This window comes from Xyrauchen texanus, chromosome 26 (assembly GCF_025860055.1).
Source record: "Xyrauchen texanus isolate HMW12.3.18 chromosome 26, RBS_HiC_50CHRs, whole genome shotgun sequence".
NCBI lineage: Eukaryota > Metazoa > Chordata > Actinopteri > Cypriniformes > Catostomidae > Xyrauchen > Xyrauchen texanus.
This window is the reverse complement of record NC_068301.1, coordinates 32,730,987-32,754,959: the sequence shown is the minus strand read 5'-3', so window position 1 is coordinate 32,754,959 and position 23,973 is coordinate 32,730,987. Positions and strand designations below refer to the sequence as shown.

The window sequence follows — 23,973 nt, the reverse complement described above, 5'->3', positions numbered from 1 at the left end:
ATTGCGTTAATTGTTTTAACGCGTTATTTTTTGTAAAAATGAGTCGCACTGAATTAACGCGTTAAATCGACAGCCCTAATTTTAATGTTTACGGATTGGCCCCATTCACTTCCATTGTAAGTGCCTCACTGTAACCCAGATTTGAGCTTTTTTGTTGTTGTAGTTGTTGTGGTGGACAACTTCATTTAGGCTATATCTACAATCCTGTCAAATGCAACCCTGTTGCCCATTTTGGATTGTTTTTCTTTTTTAGAAGTTACATTTATTTTATTGTTTATTCTGTGTTTATTGCTAGAAAATTATGAAATGGTAGAAATCTGTGTTGTAAACTCTATTAATTTGTTAACAGGATTGGACAAAATGTTAACCTCATTAAATATAAATATAAAATAAAGCTCATAACATTTACTTTGACCTCGTGAGGTGGTGGAGTTTCAAGCCCCATTTCGTACTTTTCATGGAAAGTGCTATAAAGAAGTACTTGTTTGCCTGAATGTCTGTCGTGGTGTCCTGTGTGTATGCTGACACTTGATCCCTGACTTCCTTGGCTGTGTGTCCTCCAGCTGAGGTGGTCTCTGTGTCTCTAAATGAAGTGGTACACCTGCAGTGTCCCGCAGCGTCACACCTCGCCAAGTGCCACTGGGAGCGTCTGAATAGCCAGCTCTTGTCCAAAATCTACATTCAACTAGACAGTGGCAGCCTCAGTTTCGTGGCAACCCCTTCCACCCTAGGACACTACCTGTGCAAGTCTGTGGAAAACGGCTACACCCAAACCCTAGTTGTCTACCACATTAAACAGAAAAGCAATCCCACAATTCTACCCGTCGCCCCAAGCCGCCCACAGAGCACCCTGACCGCTAGTACAGGCAATAAAGCCCCGGTCTACACGACCAGGTGGACGACACCCAAACGGACCGAACTGAGTCCTAAAACTGAGGAGCCAGAGTCCACTGTTGCCCACAAAGTTACGCCAGTGGTCACCACACTGAAAAGCAGCTTGTTTGGATCCGAAGAGAAGAAGCCACGTGTGAGCGAGCCTGGTGGAAACCTCAAGCTCACTGACAAGCACAGCTACTTGCAGGAACTTGTGGTGGTGTCTGTTTTGTTAGCTCTGTGTGTCAGCGTCTTGCTAACTATCGCCCTCTTCAAGTTAAGGCAACCGTTTCACAGCAGAACGGTCCCACAGCCGCCCTCTTCTCACAGGGATGCGGAGAGGGGTGGAGCTGCAACACCCCAGGAAAGAGAGGCTCTACAAAGGCAATCACCACGTGGGGAAATACGGAATGGACAAGCACCCAACGGACAATCACAAAATGGTCAAACGCCCAATGGCAAATCTCCCATCACACTGAGCAACAGTATGCTGAATGGTTCGAATGGCCATCTACCCAACACACCCATCTGAGGACGCAGACTGGTGCTGTTTTGGCCTTTTTTTTAATCCTGTGTTTATCCTCTTTTCTGAGCCATATTTGGGCTTGTGCTGTGTCTGACCTTGAGCTTTGTTTCTAAACCACTTAGTGGGCAGGATCACTTTGCCATTAGAAAGAAAAAAAAATGCAAAAAGAAATTGCACATTGCAACTTTTTACAAACCTTTGGAGCTGTAAGATTCAAAGATCCACTCTCTGAGCTTTCTAGAAGTTGGTACAATGTATTGTTTTGGTTTGTAAATATTTAAGCTGTAATTTATGTGACAACTGTTTCTTTCTGTGTAAAATGTATCATAGATTGTATACCTCTGTCAAACCACTTTCAGACAAACTCATGTGAACTGAGCAATTAATTACACAAATTTCATTTTTTTTTTTAATTGAGCTCAACAGTTTTAACTTGGTATTTTAGTCCAATCAGTTGGTAACAGTCATATGCCTGCTACAGGGTATTGCAGAAGTGATCCCCCCTTTATTTCTTTTAGCAGCCCCGGCTTAAAGTTATAAGTTCAGTTAAATAAACCTTTATTACAATTGTAATTTTGATTAACCTAAATGGTAACGACATCTTTAGAGAGATGACATAACTAATTTATTCTGAAACATCTTTATCTAACAGGTAACTGAAATTATTTCTAAATTCTAATCTAATCTATGCAGGTGATTCTTGTGAAACATGTCAGAGAAATGTATTGGTCCTGTTTTACTCTAGAATCAAAAGAAACAAATAAAAACATATATTTTGTGTAAAAAAATAAATAAAAAAAAGAAGCCTTTTTTGCTTAAAGGGTATAGTTCACCCAAAAATGAAAATTCTCTCATTATTTACTCACCCTCATGCCATCCCAGATGTGTATGACTTTCTTTTCTTCTGCAGAACACAAATGAAGATTTTTAGAAGAATATTTCATGGTGGGTCCATACAATGCAAGTGAATGGTGACCAGAACTTTGAAGCTCCAAAAAGCACATTTAGTCAGCATAAAAGTAATCGATATGACTCCTGTGGTTAAATCCATGTTTTCAGAAGTTGTATGATAGGTGTGTTTGTGAGAGACAAATCAATATTTAAGTCCTTTTTTACTGTAAATTCTCCTCCCTGCCCAGTAGGTGGCAATATGCACAAAGAATGTGAATCGCCAAAAACAAAAGAATGTGAAAGTGGAGATTTTATATGAAAGAAAAAGGACTTAAATATTGATCTGTTGATTACTTTTATGTGGCATTTATGTGCTTTTTGGAGCCTTAAAAGTTTTGGCCGCCATTCACTTGCATTGTATGAACCTACAAGACTGGGATACTCTTCTAACAACCTTTGTCTTCAGCAGAAGAAAGAAATTCATACACATCTGGGATGGCACGAGGGTGAGTATGAGTTTAAATTTTTGGGTGAACTCTACGTGTGCTGAAAATGAAGTCACAGCGCAAAATATCACAGTGGTCCTAAATGTAGGCTTAATTTTCTTAATGATGAATATAATTTTTTATATTTTTTTCGTGTTAAATATAACCAAGACATTTTCTTGATACATTTCGTGAGAATAACCCATGCCTTTGTTCCATGTTCTTGTCTTATTCCTAATTTTGAATGTTAAGAAATGGCACTATTGTTTAACTTTTTTCATTTCATAGTATTAACTTTGATCCAGTGAACAAATTCAAAGACAAAGTGGTTTAATTTAATTGCTGATATTTGTTTAGTTTTTTTTTATATAATTATTGTGTAAAGAGTTGTGCCGGATCAGGAATGTAGAAATACGGGTACTGATGATTTATTAGTGACATTTTTATGTTTCTCTATCATTTATATCTCAAAATATAAAAGTATCTCAACATAGAAATAATACTCAAAAAAAAGTTTTATTATGGTAATTTGGACCTGATTTAGAGGTATGTAGCCTATTGACCACTCAACTACATGCAAACCACTGCAAACAATTCTACTGAACCAATCACTCATCTGTTTTCCCCAGACTGTGATGTAATGCTGAATATTATTGAAATCCTCATTCTGTGGAAATCACTTTTTTTTTTAGTTTTGTAATCCAATGATGGATAATGTTGCTAGACTGTTCTTTCTGTGGTTTCATTTTTATTTGTTTTAGCTGGATAATCAAAGCCCGATATGTGAAGCCTGTCAAAGGACTAAATACATTGACCTGCACAGTATTTTATTTTATAAGTTTTTTATTGAAAATGAACAGGCTTTTTGAAAATAAAAAAAGGAAGATGATTTAAAGAGTTTGACTTCAAGGTGTTTTCTAAAAAATTACAGTCTTTTATGTTTTCTTTGTTTATCAACACTAGGTGGCCCCAAAGAATGCCTGCAAAAGAAATAATAATAATAAATACATAAAAATCTATAGTGACCGATGTCTTCAGATGATGATTTGTTTAGAGATTTTTGTTCTAGGCTACATTAGATTATATTTAAAGAAAATCTTGAAGATGATGACTAGTCTTTTTGAAAGGTCACTATTCCATCATGCTGGGATCACCTTTACAAACTTTATCAACAAAATGGTTTTCACCAAAGTACTAAAGCAAGTAATTGTTACAGAAATACAACTCATGCCTTTTTTTATAGGGGACCTATAGTATTAACCACTACTGTTATAAATAGCAGAAAATCAATTACTAAATTAACATTAATCAATTACAATTAAATTACAGAAAGATTGAGAAAACCTCTTTCACTCTTTTAAGGAGAAACTATGTTTATTGTGATTTCACAGTAAATTATATTTTGGCTGAAACTATTGTAAATATTTTTAAGGGTGAGCAGGCCAATGCAATCAAAGCTGGGATTTATTGCACAAAGTGAATATAAATGTATATACTGTAAAATTGAAATTAAATAGTTTTACATTTTGTCTGGGACTGTACGTCACACTGTAAGTGTATACAGTATATTAAATCATTCTCCTTAAGAGTTTTTACAATTTTGCATTTCTGGATGTTTCAAACACAGCTATGAATTTCATTTATCTACCATAATGTTGTTTCAAACCTGTTTGGTTTTGTTTCAGGAGTAGGGACTGTTAGCCTCAGTCACCATTTACTTTCATTGTTTTTTTTTTTTTATTGTTTTTTTTTTTTCATAAATGAAAGTAAATGTTGATTGAGCCTAACATCATAAGGGTTTGGAACAACAAGAGAGTTAGCAAATGATGACAGGATTTTTATTTTTGTGATAACTATTCCTTGAACAAAACAAGCTTCATATTTATTATTTTCATAGCTGTAGTTTGTCATTTCTGTGCCATTAGCATCACCAAACAGAATTGCTAAAATAGCTCAAATAAAAATTGTTGTCAAACAGCTTTTTTGAACAACCCTCCTGTCTGCCATTGGTCGAACAAACGATAGTCCTGCCCAAACTCTCGCTATTTGAGTCAAGGTTGCTGAAAACAAAGGAATGTCTATAGCGCCACAGAGATACGGTGTTTAGCGATGATTTTTAGGAAATTAGCATACGGTTAGCTTATAGGCTAGTTGTTTCTTTAGGCTGGGATGAGGGAAAGTATTTTAACCTCGAAAAAGTTACACGTGTCAGCTTTAAACCTTGCAAGGGTTCATTGTGTTACAGTAAATGTGTTTTCTGTTCTTTTTTTACAAATATATGGTGCAACCTAAAAAAATCTGATCAGATATTCCTTTACAAGTTTTATTTTCATCTCAACAACTCCGCAAGTCCAAAAAGCTTGACATTATATTGCTTTCATCAACTATGCATACACGTGCGCGCTTCGTTGATTATAAAATGCGAAATATTTTTGTTATTTTAGTTTAGTACAGTATGAGACAGAGTTATGGAAGATGCCTGCGCCGCATCACTTGCCGTTTCCATCCCGATGCAGAGCACACACACCCACCCACATCCTCACTGCGGCACTGCACGTAAGCTGCATGTCACACACATTGATTTAATTTGTTCTTTCCCTTTAACCGCATGGAATAACTGTATGCCGTTCTTCGTTTGAAGAGAAAAAGGATAATACAACGCGTTTTCATTGAGCCGAGGACAGGTAAGCGCCATCACATCCTGGAACAGACACGTGTGTTTGAAGGAATCTCTATTTGGGACAGGACATACATGTCCTCGGCCCCACCCATGCCGGTGCTCAAGGTGACAGTCAGTGTGGATTTGGAAACTCGTTGGACAATACAGCTTTATACACGTTATTCGTGTCGTAGTGAATTGATTGGGAAGTAAAGTTGCATGTTGTATCATTGTGCGGGCCTCTGCGGATGTACATGATGCTGCGTCTATATTTAGCTGCTTCTCTCGAATCGATGTCCAATCTGATCTCTGAAGACACAAAGCACTTAATGTCGCATCAACTGATCGTGTGAAATGTTCTGTGCTCTATATAATATGAAGGCTACATACAAAGACGTTTTGCACTAAAAATACGCAAGGTTTTTCTCAAGTCTCGGAACGTTATTTATTAGGTTATATATTACAGAAGATATACAGTAAATACATATGGAATTGTGGATGGTTTCATATACAGAGTATGCACTTTAAATACGTATTTAAGCTACATTATAAAACATTTGTATGATGGGTTTTGGACTGAAATGGAAATGATTGCATGGTCTCTAGGTAGACTTTGGTGTTTGATAGGACTCAAGAATCTTTCTTTTAAGTGCTGTGATGTTGGTTAATGTTACAATAACAATGGGTTCCCCTGCATTATACTTACCTTAAACACAGTAAGAAATAAGCATTGTCCTGGGCAATTGAGCCAGGGATAGAGGGGGATTTTCTTTCTTTTTTTCTTTTCTTTTTTTAAAGTCTGATGATTAAATGCATTTATTTAAAACAACATTTTACAGCTTAATTTCACTCCATTTAGTTCAAGTTGACAAATTTTCATGGTGCATCAATGTCAAAGATATACACTTAAAGGGATAGTTCACCCAAAATAAAAATTCTCTCATTATTTAGGAAAAACTCTTCTTCCATCTCAAACTCTTCTAATGTACACAAACTGACATATTTATTTTGAAGAATGTATGAGATATTTTTGTCCATATAATGCAAGTCAATGGGTCCAAAACTTTCAAACTCCAAAAAAGACATAAAGGCAGCATAAAAGTTATACATCTCCTGTGGTTTATACAACTCAAAGTCTTCTGAAGCGTGGGCCTTTATAGCTCATCGAGTATTGACTAGTATCGCTAGTTTGAATCCAGTGCATGCTGAGTGACTCCAGCCAGGTCTCCTAAGCAACAAAATTGGCCCGGTTGCTAGTGAGTGTGGAGTCACATGGGGTAACCTCCTCTTGGTCTCTATAATGTGGTTCTCGCTCTCAGCGGGGCGTGTGGTTAGTTGAGCATGGATGCCGCGGTAGAATAGCGTGAAGCCTCCACATGCGCTACGTCTCCACGGTAATGCGCCCAACGGTAATGCGCTCAACGAGCCACATGATAAGCTGTGCGGATTGACTGTCTCGGATGCCGAGGCAACTAAGATTCGTCCTCCACCAGCCGGATTGAGGTGAGTAGGGAGAGCACGTACGGACGGAATTGCATGTGCAGTTTGGGCATTCAAAATTGGGGAGAAAAGGGGAGAGGGAAAAAAAAGTCTTCTGAAGCGATACAACCCAAAGATGGTGGATTCTTTTGTTTTTCTTTTGTTTTGCAGTGGAAAGAGAATCATATGAGTTCAAAACGATGAGAGAATTACCTTTGAGTGAACTATTCCCTTAACCTTTGTCCTCATCTCTCTGTTTCCCTCTTGAGTTTGGTTTCCTTCTATAAACTGTTCTTTCACTCCTTATATCAAACTATATTTCTGATGTTAGCATAGACACGGCTTACACTGACTGACATCAGCATGGGCATTGAGAGTCAGGACCCCGCCCCGCCTGCAGGAAATCTCACACCAAAACAAGTGAAGACCTTTCAGAATGTGGAGCCAAAGGCACTGGGGGTGAGTGTCAAATTCAGAATGGCAGCAAACCAAGAAATGCCTTGAATGCAGAAAAAGTGGGCTATTTTTAGTTTAGGTCCTTTAATATCATATAAGCCATGTCCTGCTCATTGTTATACAATATGAAAGGTTAAATCAATAGGAAAGAATAATACAAAATCTCACAAATGTAAATGCTAAAATGGCTCTGTAATAACTTTAATTTTATAATAAATGAATAAAAAAAAAATTAAAAGAGTGACAAAAAAAATGTGTCAGATTATACGTTATTTGACATCAAATTATTCTACTTGTTTTTCAGTTATAAAACCTTCACATTCTCAGCTGCATGTCATAAATTCATTAACGTCACTGGTCTGTTGTTTTCTTCAGTCCATTCAGATCATCATTGCTGTCTTGTGTCTGTGTCTGAGCATCACTATTCTTCAGCTCTATGAAGAGGTCCACTTCTCTCCCGATGTCATTGTCGTAGTAGTGATTGTTTTTCAGGTAAGATGAATGTCGTTGTATGTTAAAATGTGCTTATTAAATACACATGCAGGTCTGTTTGATTCTAGACAAAAAAAAAACATTTGAAATGTGCTACTAGGGATGTAATGGACTTTAATCATTTTTAAATCTGTTGTTTTTAGTTGCTTGTGTCTGGATCGATTTTAATCCATGCTGGAAGGTTCCCTTCCCTGTTCTGGGTAAGTAAAGGTAGAAATGTGTGCAGGATAAATAAGGGTAGGCTAGGACAGTAAATGGACTCTGTGTTATTGAACATTCCGAGTTCAATACAAGTTAAGCTCAATCGACAGCATCCCCAACCTTTTCTTTAAAAAAAGCAAAAATGGAGGTTACAGTGAGGCACTTACAATGGAAGTGAATGGGGCAATTTTTAAAAGGGTTTAATGGCAGAAATGTGAAGCTTATCATTTTATAAAAGCACTTACGTTAAATCTTCTGTTAAAACTCACGTGTTATTTCAGCTGTAAAGTTGTTTAAATCGTTCACAATTATTGTTATATCCCTGTACGTAAGCAGTAGGGATGTGTCCGAAGCCGAATACCTTATTCAAAAAGGCACGAATAATGACTTCAAAACAAGTAATGAATTCATCCGCATAAAATAAAAAATATTTGGAAGACTGATCATTCAATGAGCGCAGAAATTAAGCAATATACAGTGTAAACCTTATGAATGAAAGTGCGCACTGATTTTAAGTTCAGATTGGGAGGCCTTATTCTCAACTCCATTTGCAGTTTCCATTAATTGTGGAAGAAATCATCTTAGATATCTAAGCTTGTAAAGAATATTAACTCTTTACAAGTCTGATCACATTAACGACAAATGTTTCACACAATTCACACATAAGGATTTGTAAACCATGCTTTTATCCAAAGTGACTTACAGTGCACTTATTACAGGGATAATCCCCCCGGAGCAACCTGGAGTTAATTGACTTACTCAAGGACACAATGGTGGTGGCTGTGGGGATCGAACCAGCAACCTTCAGATTACTGAGTGCTTTAGCCCACTACGCCACCACCACTCGCTATTCTCCACAGCATCCATGCACAACTGACCACGAGGAGGTTACCCCATGTGACTCTACCCTCCCTAGCAACCGGGCCAATTTGGTTGCTTAGGAGACCTGGCTGGAGTCACTCAGCACACACTCCACTCCAGGGGTGATAGTCAGCGTCAATACTCACTGAGCTACCCAAGCCGCCTACTCATTTCTTTTAATATTCATATTTGTATTTAATATTCGCTCCAAATTGTGTTCTTGACATTTTACAATTGCTTGACACCTCGTGCCTTTAGAATAATATTGTTACTTGCACACTGCACAGACATAAACGTAAATGTTGTTTAAGCAGATATTGTCCGAAATACCAGGAGAAACCATTTGATTTATATTGATCATTTTAATATTCATTTATTTTAATCAATCAACTTCTGATTTTGAAAATTCTGCCGTTGCACATGTGAAGATCTAAATTAATTTCAGATTAATACAGGCATATGTCAGCTGTTTATTTGGATTTCTAAAAATTTGAATATTGACTAAATCGGATTATGGCAATCGTATACATGACACATACATGATCATATTCTGTTTAATATAGGAATATTTTTGTGCATGTAAACAGTCATTTCAGACTAAATAAATGCATATCTAATCTGACTCAGTTAATCAAGCTTTGTGTAGTTGTGCAGTAATTGTTGTCCATGTGAAGGTGAAAGCTACACTTGTTGCTCACCTGATTAGCGCAGCATTTTCCACTGCCTTACTTGGCCTGCTGTCCCGCCACCTGCCTTACCGTCAGGACACGTACCACTGTGAGCACTGCAGGAGAATGGAGATCTATGCTGTGGTGAGCACACAAAACCGATACTCTGCTAATGCTCTGCTGGTGGGGTTGCATCATACATTCATACTTTTCTGCACATGTAACTCATAGATGATGAATGCATGGTGATGAGTTTTGGGTTGAGTGGGAATGATGAAACATTTTTAATTGGATGTGGTGTGATGAACTGTCTACATCAACTTCTTACAACAACAATCTTGTTACAGTTTTTTCTTTAAAACATTTCCTTGAGGCCTTTCAAAGGACTGTACCAAAGTGCAAAATGTAGTATCTTCAAAATATGAAACTTTCTAAACAGAATCTAGTGATGTGTGTCTGTCAAAAGACCAGGCTCATATCTTTAACCCCAAATATATCATTCAGGTCAAAGAGTTGTTAAGAATGTGAATAATGGGAAGTTGAGTGACTACAAAAATGGAAACGATTTGTTGGAAAAGTTTGACCTAAACAAGCCTTTTTATGTTCATTTTGATTGGTTAATTTACCCAGTTGTGCAAAGGGAGAGAAATGTTCAAAATGATGACAAAGCCCCTCTTTTTTAATATATTGAACATATTGCAAGGAATTAGGATTCATCTACAAGTGTACTAATTCATTTAGCCAATATAAAGAGCTGAGGTGAAGAATTATGCAAATAGAGGCATTTTTAAGTGATGAAGATATTTGGAAATGTGAGCTAAATATATTCATCTGTGACTGCACTAGACGTTTGGTGTGGGTGTTAATGTATATTCCTCTCTATGTTTTGTTAAATCTGAGAATAATTGCATAAATGGACATGGAGAAAATATTTTTATTGGGATGTTTATTGGTTTATCATAATTGTTGACATTTTTTGTTTGTATATTTCTTCATATATAATTGTAAAAGTGTGTATATTTTGTTTTGTATTTGTTATTGAATTTTTTTATTATATTTTTAACTTTACCAGTTTTGCATCTTGCATCGAATTAACTTTAAAAACACCTGAATAGAGATAACCCTAAAAATAGTGACCCTTTGCACTTGGTACAGACTTTTTTCATTCTAGAGAAATAAAATAAAATAAAAAATACAAACAGTGCCCTTCCAATGTATTTGGACTGTGACACTATACTTTTTCATCAAACAGCATTTTAGTACTGAAATGAAACTATAAGTGCAATTTTTAGATATTTTTAGATGTAGATGTTGCTGTTTTGGAAAATCCTTAGCTTTATTTGTTTATTTTAATTTTATTTAAATTCACATGTCTACCAAAATGTAAAAACTAAAATAAAAATGGTATCGTTTTTAGCCAGAAAAATATTGAATAAGTTAATTTCATGTTTTACGTCGTAATCTCAGAAGTCCAAAAGCTTTCTGAGGGCACTGTAGTTTGTCAAGGAAGCCAAAAAACTGTAACAGTTTCACTCGGTTGGTTAATTGGGTTTGCTGGTCAGAATTTCAAGCTGTATTTATAAATGGACAGAGCTGTAAAGCTTTTTTTGTTAACTGAGCCTGGTCTTTGATTCAATTCTACACCATTTTGTCTTTTGTGTCTGCTTTTCCAAAGCAACAATATTGTTACAAGAAGTGCACGTATACTATCGAGAGAAATTGTAAAGTAAGTCATTGTGATCTATTTTGTATTTTCTTTGTTGATATGAATGTGCTGTTTGTTGGTAATGCATTTAACAAGAACAATATATAAACATGAACTGATAGTGACATCATAGTTTCTTTCATATTACAGCTGCAATTCAAACACATTGTATTTCCTGTCTCAACAGACACAACAGAGGGTCTATATTTTATTGTCGTAACCAGACAACTATCAGTTTTGTGTATATTTGTGTTTGAGACACTTAGTATAGTGAATGCATGTGGTAACAGGGTTTGCTTTGAGAGTTTGGCTCATTAAGATTATTTTGTCAGTTTTGCACTTTGGGTCAGTTGTCTGAAAATGCTTCAAAATAACAGAAGCTGTGGGATTTTTTATTTATTTTTTTGGCGAAACTTTGCAATTATTCACAAATGTGCTATGAGAAATTAAATCGTATGACTTGTGGATATTCAATATGCCAAACTGATGTGCTCTTCCGCATGGTTATATGTTACCAAAGAGATCTAGTATTAATTGACATGGCCAGCATACTGTACATGCCTTGTGTGTTTTTGAGGTAGTGTAGATAAACAGGATTTGTGGTAGAGGTTTAAAGGTTTAAAAACCACAATGCTTATTCTTTCCTTTTCTTTCTGTCTTGCTTTTGTGGCATCATCAGATCTTGATTGATGGCTTCTTGGCCACCTTGGTGCTGTTTCTGGTGGTGGAGTTGTCAATCTGCATTGTGACCATTTTGTTTGGACTCAGTGCCCTGACTAAAGGTGGCCTGCAGGTCAGTTAAACACATGCACAATAAACTACTAAGCAACATAACCCTTACATTAACCCAGACAGAGAGAATATCTTATGACTGATCAGTGCAATGAAAAAAAAATACTAAGACTTACTTAGTTTTTATTTCAAGTACATATAATGGTATAACATTAATTAAAATCTACTCAAAGGTGCAGTAAGCGATTTTTTTCATGGATAAGAATGCTAAAATTGTTTGTCAGCTGAGGGTGCTGTTGTGCCACTGTTGAATTTGACAGCCACAGTAACAAACAGTTTTTTTAATGTTTTTTATTTTATTTATTATTGAACAAATACAGTTGATACATATATCACAGGGGAAAAAAAAGAGAAAAAAACTCTTGAGAAAACATGAAACTCGAGGTAGAGCGTGGCAATGTACATTTTCAAACAAGATACAGTAAACAGATATAGTCTACAAAACATCTAAAGCAATAGAAATTAAACATACAATAAATTAATATAAATAAATAACATGAAAAAAGTTTTTAAAATCAATAGAGCAGTTTTGGCGGGAAAATGCTGCTTTTTTTATCTGTTTTGGTCGGTCGTGTCTAGAAGGGATCCCTCTCTCGTCAATCTCACGAGATTTTTACACGCCGTTAATTTGAAGTCGCACAGCAAAGAGGAGAGCTCGTAAACAATGACTTTAAATCATCTGTTTATATGAACAGTCGGTTTTGATGAACAATTCAAGCTCTAAAATAAATATTTCACATAATAATTTTGATAACTTTAGCTCTGTTACGTTCGGTCATGAGATATTGTTGGTCACTGGAGAAGTACATCACTCAGTTCAGGTGTTGAGAGTCTGACTCAGAGGCGGCGGCAGCCGATTTTGCGGGGGCTTCAGCCCCGAATGTTTTGAGTGTAGCCCCGAATGAATTTTGAAAAGTTGACTGACAAATGTGAAACCGGACAACAGCCTATGTAAACCTCCGAAATCACAAGTTGCCTTATTTCATTGTGTTTTGGCTTTGCACATACTGCATACAGCCTGTAAAAATAGACATAGGCATAATCTAGCCTATAGAATAAGTTCCTTTGCTGTCGGTAGCCTATGGGCGACTCCGTTTCTTCCTCTCTGTTGAATATGCAGCAGGTAGGGGAGGAGCTGACATCAACTTACTTTACTTAGTGGCAAGTTAACAGCAGTTAGCAGGAAAGACAGCAAAAATGAAGCAAATGAGGCTTCTAAAATTTCCGAAAGTAGTCAGTGGGTAAGAATTCACATTTGTTTTTGTCCCTAAAGTCTAAAGATCATCATCTGGCTGGCTTTCACCCACAGTAGGTTAAACCTTCAAGACATTTACTACCAACTGATAGCTTCTAGCTTTGTGGTTAACGCATCCGCCTCTCATGCTGGAGACTGCGGTTTGAGTCCCGTTTGGAGCATATTTTCTTGTTTATCAGGTGTTGCTTTCTCTAAGGATAACCAATAAGCATTAGCATAAAATGTATGTGTGACTTGTTTTGTGATATTACTTTGTAGTAAATATACACTTTGAGGGTAGCAAAGATGAGCCAGAATCAGGCATGGAAACTGGTAACAATTAATCAGTCACTTTACTTTAGAGAAAGTTAAAAGTGAAACATTTCTTATCCCAATGATCCTAATGAAAGGATTTTGACAGATGAACATGGAGAATTATATACAGTTCGATGCCATGGTGTGTCAATGAACATAGACTAAAGTTACTCATGTATTTCTTTAACTTAGGATCTTATACATCATTTTGACTATTTATGTCAAAAAATATTAATTATTTATATTCAATATTTTTTTAACCTCACTTTACTGACTATAATATAACTCTTTTGTGATGACTTTATGTTAATGTACATGAAAATTCAAGAATCATGATAGATCTTAGGGCAATCCCACTGATCTGCTCTTCCCAATACATTTACTTCAGTGGTATTGGTCTACAATTTGACATATGTAGCACTTGATGAATTAGTTGTTTGAAGCTGATTTGCAATGCGTTATGTGCTGTATCTGTTCTTTTGCATCACAGATGATTCAGGGAGGAGAGAGGATGTTGAGGATAGAACTAGAGTGGAAGATTTAGGAACTGTAGAAACAGGCCCAGCAAGAGCAAAATTCAAAGAATACCCTCTCACCAGCTTTGGACTACAGAGAAGTGGTTGCTAGTGTGAAAATAAAATGGTCTGGGCTAAGCCCTGGATGTCCTTCAATGCTGGAAACGCCTCTGGTCTGACTGGGTTTTCAAGTGGTAAAATATTCATTTCTAATATAAGAAGTCACAGGTTTTAATCCACTCAGATGCAATGTTATATTTTAATAAACAAAGATTGCATCCACACTTCAGTGGACGTATATCTTGAGTGGGGACACATTAGACTGGAAAGGAGCGCAAACTGCAGAACACAAACAAGATTTGTTCTAAAAGAGATAAACATATTTAAATAGCAGCTAGTTTATTTAAACACAAAGACTTTTTAATTCATGAATTACTATTAATGTCAATTACGTCACAATAACAGAATCCAAGATTTAAAGTAACATGAACTTGTGTCAAAATATGACTGTATCCAAGAAACACAAGATGCTATATGAGATTTCAGAAATACAAAAGGATTTCTTAATAATAATAATAATAATAAAGTGTAAATAGTGTTAGACAGATAATATTTGCACCCCTATTTAAATACTAACAAGGCATCACTGCAGTGTGTTTATTTATAGCCCCACAGACACCCAACACCAACCAATCACAGCGAGGAAATCAACTTTATATTCATTTTATTTATTATTATAAGTAGTATTAAAGAAAAATATTAAGAGTGGAGACAGGAAACAGGATGGGGAAAACTGGGTCATAAGGTGGATTAGAACCCAGTTTATCCGCATAGAAAAAGCACATTCACATCATCTTATCACACTAAGACATTGCAGAGACACTCAAGGAGCAGTTTGTCTTTAATTTCTTTGTTTTCACCAGAATATTTCAGTGCAAATAGTCACACTATGTGGCAGGTATTTTCACCTAGTGCAAAAAATCAGTCTTTGATAATGATAATAATAATAATCATGTTATATTATTGATATTATGAAAGTTTCTAATGCTTTCCATCATTAATACGCTCAGATGCGAGTAAAAAAGTGCAGACAAAAGCATCTTAACAGAATGTGCATGTATGAGAAGTTGACAAGTGAGGGATCCCTTCTAGAAACCACTATTTTGTTCACAAAATTATCCTTGTAGGGTGGGGTTTTGGAATGAGGGGGTGTGGCCAATTCAACGGCTCAGACACGAGGAAACTTCAGAACACTAAAATCGCTTACATCACCTTTCACTTCATGCCAAATTATTGATTAAATTGAGTAAGCAAGATTTAACTTAAGCTTTTCAGTTAACACAGTACCCTTTACTTACAAATATGATGTTCACTATACTTAAATAAACGTAGTAAAATTTAAATGCTTAGTTGAGGCTATGTAGTCTATTAAAATCTAAACTGTAATCTATGTACAGTAGTGTATTAGACAATATCACCTTGCATTATTGGCGATAGATAAAAAATACCTCTAAACTTGGTGCACAAAACACGATGTCGGAAACAAGCAACAGATCGTGAACAGTATATTTTAAGTAGAAAATGAATTTAAGACTACACAAAACAAGAAGTTCCCAAATTGAACGACAATATCAACAATAAAAACAGTGTAAATAAACTTACAAACTGAAACCATGTCAGCTCATTAATTATTCAAGCATGTTGGACTAAAATTAACTTATTTACCTGTGAAATTTACTCAGTTAAGCAAATAAATATGACAAGTAATAATGACTTTTGGATTGATACAGGATGACGCATGGTAAATATAACAAACAATCATAAATAATATGTGCTTAAAAACTAGATCATTAATCTTTGAATTGAGTACAAATTTATTCAATGCAGAAAGTACTTAATCTTTTCTGTTATGTTTACTTAACCAAAATGATAAAAAAAAAATGTCAGTGTATTTAGTCCAAATATTGTGGCAGATTTGGAGAGTTTTGTAATACATGTGAAATTCTTCATCACGTTTTGTACTGTAAACATTCAATTTGGTTAAGTGCAGCTCTACTCTTTATTTATTATTATTATTTTATTTAATTTTTTTTCCCTCTGATTCTTAGCATTACCTTAGTATATCAATGTTTAACTTGAAGAATACAACGATAATCCCTCTGTTGTTTGCAGTTGCTTGGTTTTGGACAGCGCACGGCCACATCTCAGCCTGAGGTAGCCACCCCTAGCCAACCCCAGGTACAATAATGCCATCCTTATATAAAAAGACTGTAGTACAAGTGTGGTAAATTGGATGCAGTACAACTTCCATATGAAAATGTCAGTAATAACGCATCCAAATTACCACACTTGTACTGCATCGCTAAAAACTCTAATTGTAGAATTATAATAATTACAGTCATTCCAATTATATTATGATAAAGGCAATAGACTGCACTAAACATCAGCTGTACTACAGATAAACTAAAGGGGACTACAAGGATATTGTACTTGAATGTAGCAGTACTGCAGTCTGTTAAGTACTTCAGTTTAAGAGCATTTCATTGTGCAGTACAGCGTCATTCTACCCCAAGAAATTTGCAGTCATCATGGGCCAGGCTTACCTATAGGATGCCATTTTCAGCGCTACGGTACATATGCTTACTACACTCAACCAGGTGGAAAATTTCACTGAAGAATGAACATTTCCCCTTGGAATTGATAATGTCCTATCAGTTTAGTTTTTAGTTTTGGTTTGAAAAGTAAGACTATTTAGTTTTGTTCCAAAACCTAGTGCAGCATTTTAAAGTGTCTTTAAATTAAACCCCCCCTAGTTCAGCAACAGTCAAAAATGGCTCATGAAATAGGCATGAAAAGATGTAAAAAGCTGTGAGGGTGGTGGAGCGAAAGGAAGGGAGGACAGGAGGTGGTAAAGCACACAAATTCACTTTTACTCATGATAGAGACGGCTGAACATCCAAACGTGAGAGGAAATAAAGTTCTGTATATCAATCATGGGACGAACGTGTGAAGAGTGAAGACAATAGAACAGTTTGCAAATCAAATATTCAGATATTTTGTTAAAACTTTTGAGAGTGAAAGCAGGCATTGCCACCAAAACTTGCTGTACTTTTACTATTTACGATAGCATATTCATGCTAGTGCTATCTATGCTAGTGTATTCCTAAACACAGTTTTCAGAAGTTTTAAGCATTTAAAATCTGCCATCTCTCTTCCGGCTAAAAAGACGCAGCAAAACCCATGACGTCACACAGAGGTTCAGCAGCCTTGTCCAATCAAATGTTTTCTCCAATTAAAATGGACCCGCAAAGGCAGCGATGTGCTGTGAGCATTTATGGGCCTGTTATGGATTAATGCAGTCAGATCATCGTTCATCTAAAGTCTGTGAAAAAGCTGGTCAGTATTGAGATCAATTCTCAAGTTTCCCCGTCTGAAATTAGCAGTATGGTGGAAAGGGGTATGTGTGTGTCTGTGTGTGGGTGTCTATAAACTAAAGTCTATTGGCTATTTTAAAAAATGGGATGAGTCGTTCGACATGTACCGCCCCACTTCCTGTTTCAGTAGGAAATACGTCAAAATACCAAATCAAACCGCGCTCGTCAAAGCACTTCAAGGGGACATGGGGACTTTAAGCATATTGCGTATAAACATGACTCTAGTATGATAAAATTGTTTACTAACCATGTCTATGTAAATGTATCCAGCATTTCAACTTTGTTTCCTTGACGACGGAGTGCCAGAAAACCTTGTTATCCGAAATTCTGGTAATTTTCACACAGTGTAAAGGAAACCAAATAGAGAGTTCACATGACTTTAAGTTTTCGGTTTTCATCACTGTCTTCTGTTTTTGAACAAGCCGTTGTGTTATCCTGTCCATGATCAGACAAACGTAGAAGAAGCGATGGAATCTGAGCGTCTAAACAGCTGCTTCGTGTTTGGAGTGCTGAAGAAGCAGAACTGTGGCTAACAGATATGCTCGTTCCGGTCCAGTTATGGACTGCTGTCCATTCTGATGAGTGATTTCGATCTTGGTGTTTAGTGCAAAAGTTCGTTCCATATCTGTTCCACCCAACGGTGTTCATTGGGTTTTTATATTTATAAAAGTATCCTGTTTTTAGCCTAGCAAAATGTTAAAGTTAAGCTCTATTGGAATCTATTGTGAGTTCAGTCAATTGAGATGTGAGAAATGCTCTTTGTGTGGAGCAAAGATTTTTTGCATATCTAGAGCTTTCCAAACCGGTCACTTATGAGTTTCCTTTCAAGTTAGGATGATGCTTTAGTTCGCAGCAAACAGCAAGGTTTTGGAACAGAACTTACGTGAAGTTAGAGCTAACCAGTCCTTTCCCCTCTCACTTGTCTTGAAGAGTGAAGATTGGAAAAACTACTTTAGGTTAAAATAGTTTCTCCTATCCTAGCTAAATATGCAAAGACAACTCTAAGTAAAACATTTGTAGATTCCCTAGAAAAGTGTAAGCACTGGCTCTTCCCAACAATGTTGTGTTTCTTTGAGAATATCTGCTAGTAAACCGCAACACTCTCTCATTCATTAGCATGAGTTTTGGGACTGGATCATCTATTTTACGACCAATTGAAGACAGAGGAATGTTCAGGACACCTATTTTAAATTTAGTTGTTATTTTTGCAATTCTCTTTGGTGCTATTACTGTCGCAGAAATGACAAACATACATTTTAAGCAGTCAAACTTCTGTCTCTTCCCTCTATCTTACAAACCCCAAACTCTGTAGGTGGAGGAGATGTTTTCAGAGGTGGAGCCGTTGCCAGAACTTGAGCCTGAACCAAAATCTGAGCCAATAGAAGAAATCCCCAGCCCACCGACTGAACCTCAAGTGGCCCCCATTGACTCCATAACAGACCTTTGATACTTCTTGTTCATGTGCTCTGTATGTACATGAAGAGATCAATGAGGGTTTTGTAGTAGGTTTTTTTAATTGTACTTCAGTGGTTTATGAAATCATGGTAGGAATTTACAATATAGGATGATGTCATTATGCTTAACAATGTATTTACCTGCTATAAAAGGCTGCAGTCCGTCTGTGGCTGTCAGCTATGGTAGTTAACCTCGCATGCCTGACATTTATGCCTGGTAACACGATGCGGCCTCTGTCTGGATAATGTACTGGGTGATGAAGGATCACATTAATATAAGATGCAAAAGCAGAGACAGCTGATGTAAATAAAACCCCTGCAGGCTACTCGATGAATGATGGCCAATTGTAAATATAGCAGGTTTAAATGATGTTATAACTGTACAGAACTGTACATTTCAACATACTGCATCACAGGTATACATTTGTCAGGTGAGAAACGGCATCAGACTAACTGCAACAGTAAATACGTACATGGCGAAACACTACTAAGAACAAGTGTAAAAAAGCAGGTTGAGACATGTTGCTATGAATATGTTAATATATGTTAAATATTGTGACATATTCTCTTAGTTTTAATTTTATTTGGCCTCTTCAGTGCTAGTCATTATACATCTATGATACAACCTGATGACTTTTAGTATTTATTTTAAACCAATAGGCTCACCTAAAACCATGAACATTATCTTGGTTTGAAAAAACTTTAACACATAAGATATGTGGCCATATCTGTTTTTGTGCTCTCCACTGTTGATCTTCTTTAAGAATCACTTCCCTGTTCTTATAATGTACTTCCTGATGTCAATGGTGCATTTTGAAAATATGTCTTTCATAATAGAAATTCTGTATTCTTAATTGACCAATGGTTGATCAACTGGAGATTTTGGGGAAGTGTTTTATGTGTAAATTTTGCCAATTAATAGAGTGACAGTTCACTTTTTCAGAAGTACTTCACTCCCTCATCAGACTCTCAGACTGTTATTTTTAGCATCTTTCTTGTATATAAATTCAGTGTATGAAAGGAAAGGCTAATAATACAGTCATAATCCAAGGTAATATATCTTAAAGATCTTACAAAGCCAAAGCATTTTATTGTTACTCTTCCCAAGGTGTTTACCCATCGTTTCACTTTTTATTTACTTTCCTTGTTTGCACTCGTTTAACTTTTCTTTCTATATCATCAGTTATTCTTTCATTCTCATGTTGAGCATGGTGCTATGACTTCAGTTTCCACTAGATGGAATCAAAGAAACTGGTTTGACATTGTCAAACACTCTCATAGTGTGTATTGTATTTTTGTGAAGTGTATTGTATTTTAGGTGCACTCATTAAACTACTTTGTGCACTAATAATGTCAGATTATTGTATCTAATTTTACATTTTAACCTCTTCATTGCATAAAAAGATGTTGCTTAGAGTTGCAGTTAGCTCATGTTTGTCATGATAGTTTTTTTAAGGTACACTTGACGCACACACATACACACAAAGATCAATGTTGATGTGTAACACTTCTCTGAGATTCCAAGTGTTATCCGACTTCGATTTAAATATGGAAGAACACAACCCTCAAATATGTCCAAAGTAAACTGCCATACAAAACCAAAGCACAGTAAAGAGGAAAAGGTTTTTTGATGTCCATCTAAATGTGGATTATAAAATAGTCTCACTCCATTTTCTCTGAATCTGAGCATAGTTGAGCCAAAACTGTCTATCATAAGACCTCTTATGGTTTTAACTCAGTTCAGACAATATGTGTAGTTAGTGTGTTTTGCCTTGGCTGGAAAATAAATTTCAGGTTCCTTGAATGCAATTATTGAATGGCAATACACTCACAACCGCTTTATTAGGAACACCTGTATATCTATTTTTATGCAATTATCTTATCCAGTCATGTGGCAGAAGTGTAATGTCTAAAATCACGCAGATACGGGTAAGGAGCTTCAGTTAATGTTCACATCAACCATCAGAATGGGGATAAAATGCAATCTCTGTGATTTGGAGTGTGGCATGATTGTTGGTGCCAGACGGGCTGGTTTGAGTATTTCTGTAACTGCTGATCTTCTGGGATTTTCACGCACAACAGTCTCTAGAGCAAGGCTAGTCAACTGGTGGCCCACGGGCCAAATTTGGCCCACCAATCGTCTTTGTCTGACGCTCCGACTGATTTTTTATCAAATTGGTTTGCCATCTGAAATACCAAAGTTCATAGGCGTGAGCCTCAGCAATCGGTGTTGAGTTTAACAATGCTCAATGGCATGTGCCGGACCGTGTGTTTAAGCTTTTTTGGCGATATTAACACTGCTTTGCTTAAACATGGATTGCACCGTTTAGGTGAGCATTTGATAGCGTCTTTTTCAATCAAATTTATTTATATAAAATTGCTTAGTTGTGTGGAGTGTGGTCAAATCTACAGATGTCAAAAATGATCACTGCAGTTGTGACAGAAATGTTGTCATCACATATGCACATAAGGCAACAAAAGCAGTCGATTATGAAAACTGAATGTTAAAAAAAAAAGAAATGCACTGAAAAGTTTGCTTTTATTCACTATTCTTGAAGTGTCAAACAACCGTGCCTAATCTGTTCAGGCTCTGTAGGGCTTAGCGGAAAATTTACAACGTGAAACTGAACTTGCAAATATCCTTATTATATTTGGTTTTAAACAGCTGTGAATCAGTCATCCGGCCTGCCTACCAGCCCCATTTCTGGAAAGGAAGTAAGCGACAGCCATCTGCGCCCCGGTCTGTGGACCACCTTGAACTTAAAAGGCTGGAGAGCCAGATACCACCGGGTGATGCAGGCGTTAGTATCCTTCATACGGTGGAGCCAATGGAGTGGGGTGTGATCCAAGCAGAGGGCGAAGGCCCGTCCCAGCTGGTAGTATCGGAGAGTATCAAGCGCCCACTTGATGGCCAGACACTCCAGCACCGGGAACTCCTTCCCCTCCACCACCTGCGTGAGCACGGCCCCATTCCTCTCTCTGAAGCATCCATCTGTAATAGGAAAGGGAGATAGAAATTAGGTGCACTTTTTGAGTGAGGTCAGTCAGCGGGCTGGTGACGTCAGAATAATTAGGCACAAACCTCCTATAATAGCCAGCCAGCCCCAGGAACTGCCTCCCCCCCTTTTCGGTCTTGGGTCTCGTTCAGGTCGCAATCGCTGCAGTCTTGACTATTTGGGGACACACCTGGCCGTGGCCCAAGTAGAACCCCAGATACCGTACCTCCACCTGCCCAATCGCGCACTTCTTGGGGTTTAATGTGAGCCCCGCCCGTCTCAGTGATCTCAGAACTGCCCTCAGATGTTACATGTGCCGCTGCCAATTATTACTATTTTTGATAATATCATCTAAATGCGGCCTGAGGATACGGTCCATGAGACACTGAAACATATCCGGGGCCCCAAACAAACCGAACGGAAGTGTCACAAATTGGTACATTCCAAACGGTGTGGAGAAGGCTGTTATTTTGTGGTAAATTCGTGACAAGGGGATCTGCCAATAACCCTTTGTCAAATCCAATAAAATCAAGCAGAGCCTAACCGATCAAGCAACTCATCAACGTGGGGCATCAGGTATACGTCAAATTTAGACACCTCGTTGACTTTTCTATGATCCACACAGAACCGAACTGATCTTGGGGACAAGAACAACCAGGCAGGACCAATCACTGTGGGATTCCTCTATTACAATGTTGGAGGCAGCACTCTGGGCTTCCCCGGACAGTAGTCCGTAATCTCAGCAGTCCTCTCAAACATATCGAGGAATGCTCCGGCATCATCTTCCGCCCCCATCTTCAGGAGCGTTGGCGGTGGCAGGGGGCTGCAGTTGTCCGGGATCGTGGCCAGGGTTCTCTCCTGGTCGAGCAGGCTCTGGATCGCATGCCGGTCCTCTGCTTGAGCTCAAAGGATCTCGAAGAAGCGGTGTCCTGGTCTTGGCGCAGCTCAAGCAGGGCTTGTTAGTGACCCTGATGTATGCCGGCGAGGGACTGAAGGCCCTTACCGCTTTTTCTCTCCGGACGGGTGCTTAACCACACCCCAGCACCACAGGCAGTTCTTCGGATTGAAATGGTTTAATGAGAGAGGTCAACAGAGAATGGCCAGACTGGTATGAGCTGGCAGAAAGACTACAGTTACTCAGATAACCACTCTGTACAATTGTGGACAGTTAAAGACTGGAAAAACATAGCCTGGTCTGATTAATCTCGAGTTCTGCTGAGGTACACAAATGGTAGGCCCACTGCAGCCTCAATTTTCTGATCTTGTCTGACAGAAGTGGAACACGACGTGGTCTTCTGCTGTTGTAGCCCATCTGCCTCAAGGTTCGACTTGTTGTGCATTCTGAGATGCTGTTCTGCTCTCTACAATTGTGACATTACACTAAACAACTATTTGAAAAAAAAAAAAAGTAATGCTACAAAAGAGCTAAAATGTCTGTGAAGTCTTAATAACAACTATTTAAACAATTCAAGTGCAAGGGATTATGGGATTATTCCCCCTAGACTCAAGTTTTGTACTCAGTTGTACACTAAAGTTTAACACTTAAAATCTATGGATTTTTAACAAAAGTATGAGCCCAAAACTTGACATTTAAGATAATTCAACTTGATTTTTTTTCCAATAATGAAAACATTAGAGTTTACAGTATAAGCAGATATATATATGTTTTGATTGCTTTGAAACAGGTCCTTTTGATAAGGAAAGTCCGGAAGCAAGCTGCAGCACCTATCAACCTTGCAAACTAACAGTTGATTTGTCAACTATGTTAGTGTGAACCTTTAGGAGTGTGAGTCATAAATCAAATGCTCAGAACACCCAATGAACGTTTCTCTTATAGATTTAATAAATATTGCTGTTGAACAGTAATCCTCCCTGATTAATAAACCATAAATAATGTCTTTGTTCTCTTTTCTGATTACCTTTTGACGCAGACCTGT

General features: G+C 37.2%; 2 protein-coding genes across 5 annotated transcripts in view; both read left to right on the top strand.

The window, feature by feature from the left end:
* LOC127620257 (semaphorin-4A-like) overlaps positions 1-3,670 on the top strand; it is a 54,150-nt gene extending 50,480 nt beyond the window's left edge. For both annotated transcript variants that reach the window (XM_052093420.1, XM_052093422.1), the window contains exon 15: positions 564-3,670. In XM_052093420.1, the coding sequence (XP_051949380.1) occupies positions 564-1,405 (842 nt within the window). In that variant the 3' untranslated portion in view covers positions 1,406-3,670. The remainder of the gene's footprint in view (positions 1-563) is intronic.
* A 1,573-nt stretch (positions 3,671-5,243) lies between these two features.
* si:dkey-81h8.1 (uncharacterized protein LOC100034657 homolog) lies at positions 5,244-20,334 on the top strand. 3 transcript variants are annotated; one of them, XM_052093431.1, is made up of 10 exons: positions 5,244-5,331; positions 5,417-5,459; positions 7,245-7,372; positions 7,745-7,861; positions 8,005-8,061; positions 9,598-9,735; positions 11,267-11,317; positions 11,976-12,089; positions 16,325-16,390; positions 18,899-20,334. In XM_052093431.1, exons 3-10 carry the CDS (start codon positions 7,277-7,279, stop codon positions 19,031-19,033), a joined length of 774 nt encoding a protein of 257 aa, XP_051949391.1. In that variant the 5' UTR covers positions 5,244-5,331; positions 5,417-5,459; positions 7,245-7,276; the 3' UTR covers positions 19,034-20,334. The 3 variants fall into 3 exon arrangements, with proteins under 3 accessions (XP_051949391.1, XP_051949393.1, XP_051949392.1); XM_052093432.1 differs by lacking the exons at positions 5,244-5,331; positions 5,417-5,459 and adding an exon at positions 6,844-6,937; XM_052093433.1 differs by lacking the exon at positions 11,267-11,317 and having other exon boundaries at positions 5,310-5,459.
* Positions 20,335-23,973: the final 3,639 nt, after the last annotated feature.

What these genes read in the sequence shown, in the direction of transcription:
- si:dkey-81h8.1 (XM_052093431.1), top strand. Translation starts at nt 7,277, where the DNA reads ATGGGCATTGAGAGTCAGGACCCCGCCCCGCCTGCAGGAAATCTCACA. An exon ending in GAATGGAGATCTATGCTGTG is followed by an intron (nt 9,736 to 11,266) that starts GTGAGCACACAA and finishes GCTTTTCCAAAG; the next exon opens with CAACAATATTGTTACAAGAA. An exon ending in CCACCCCTAGCCAACCCCAG is followed by an intron (nt 16,391 to 18,898) that starts GTACAATAATGC and finishes CAAACTCTGTAG; the next exon opens with GTGGAGGAGATGTTTTCAGA.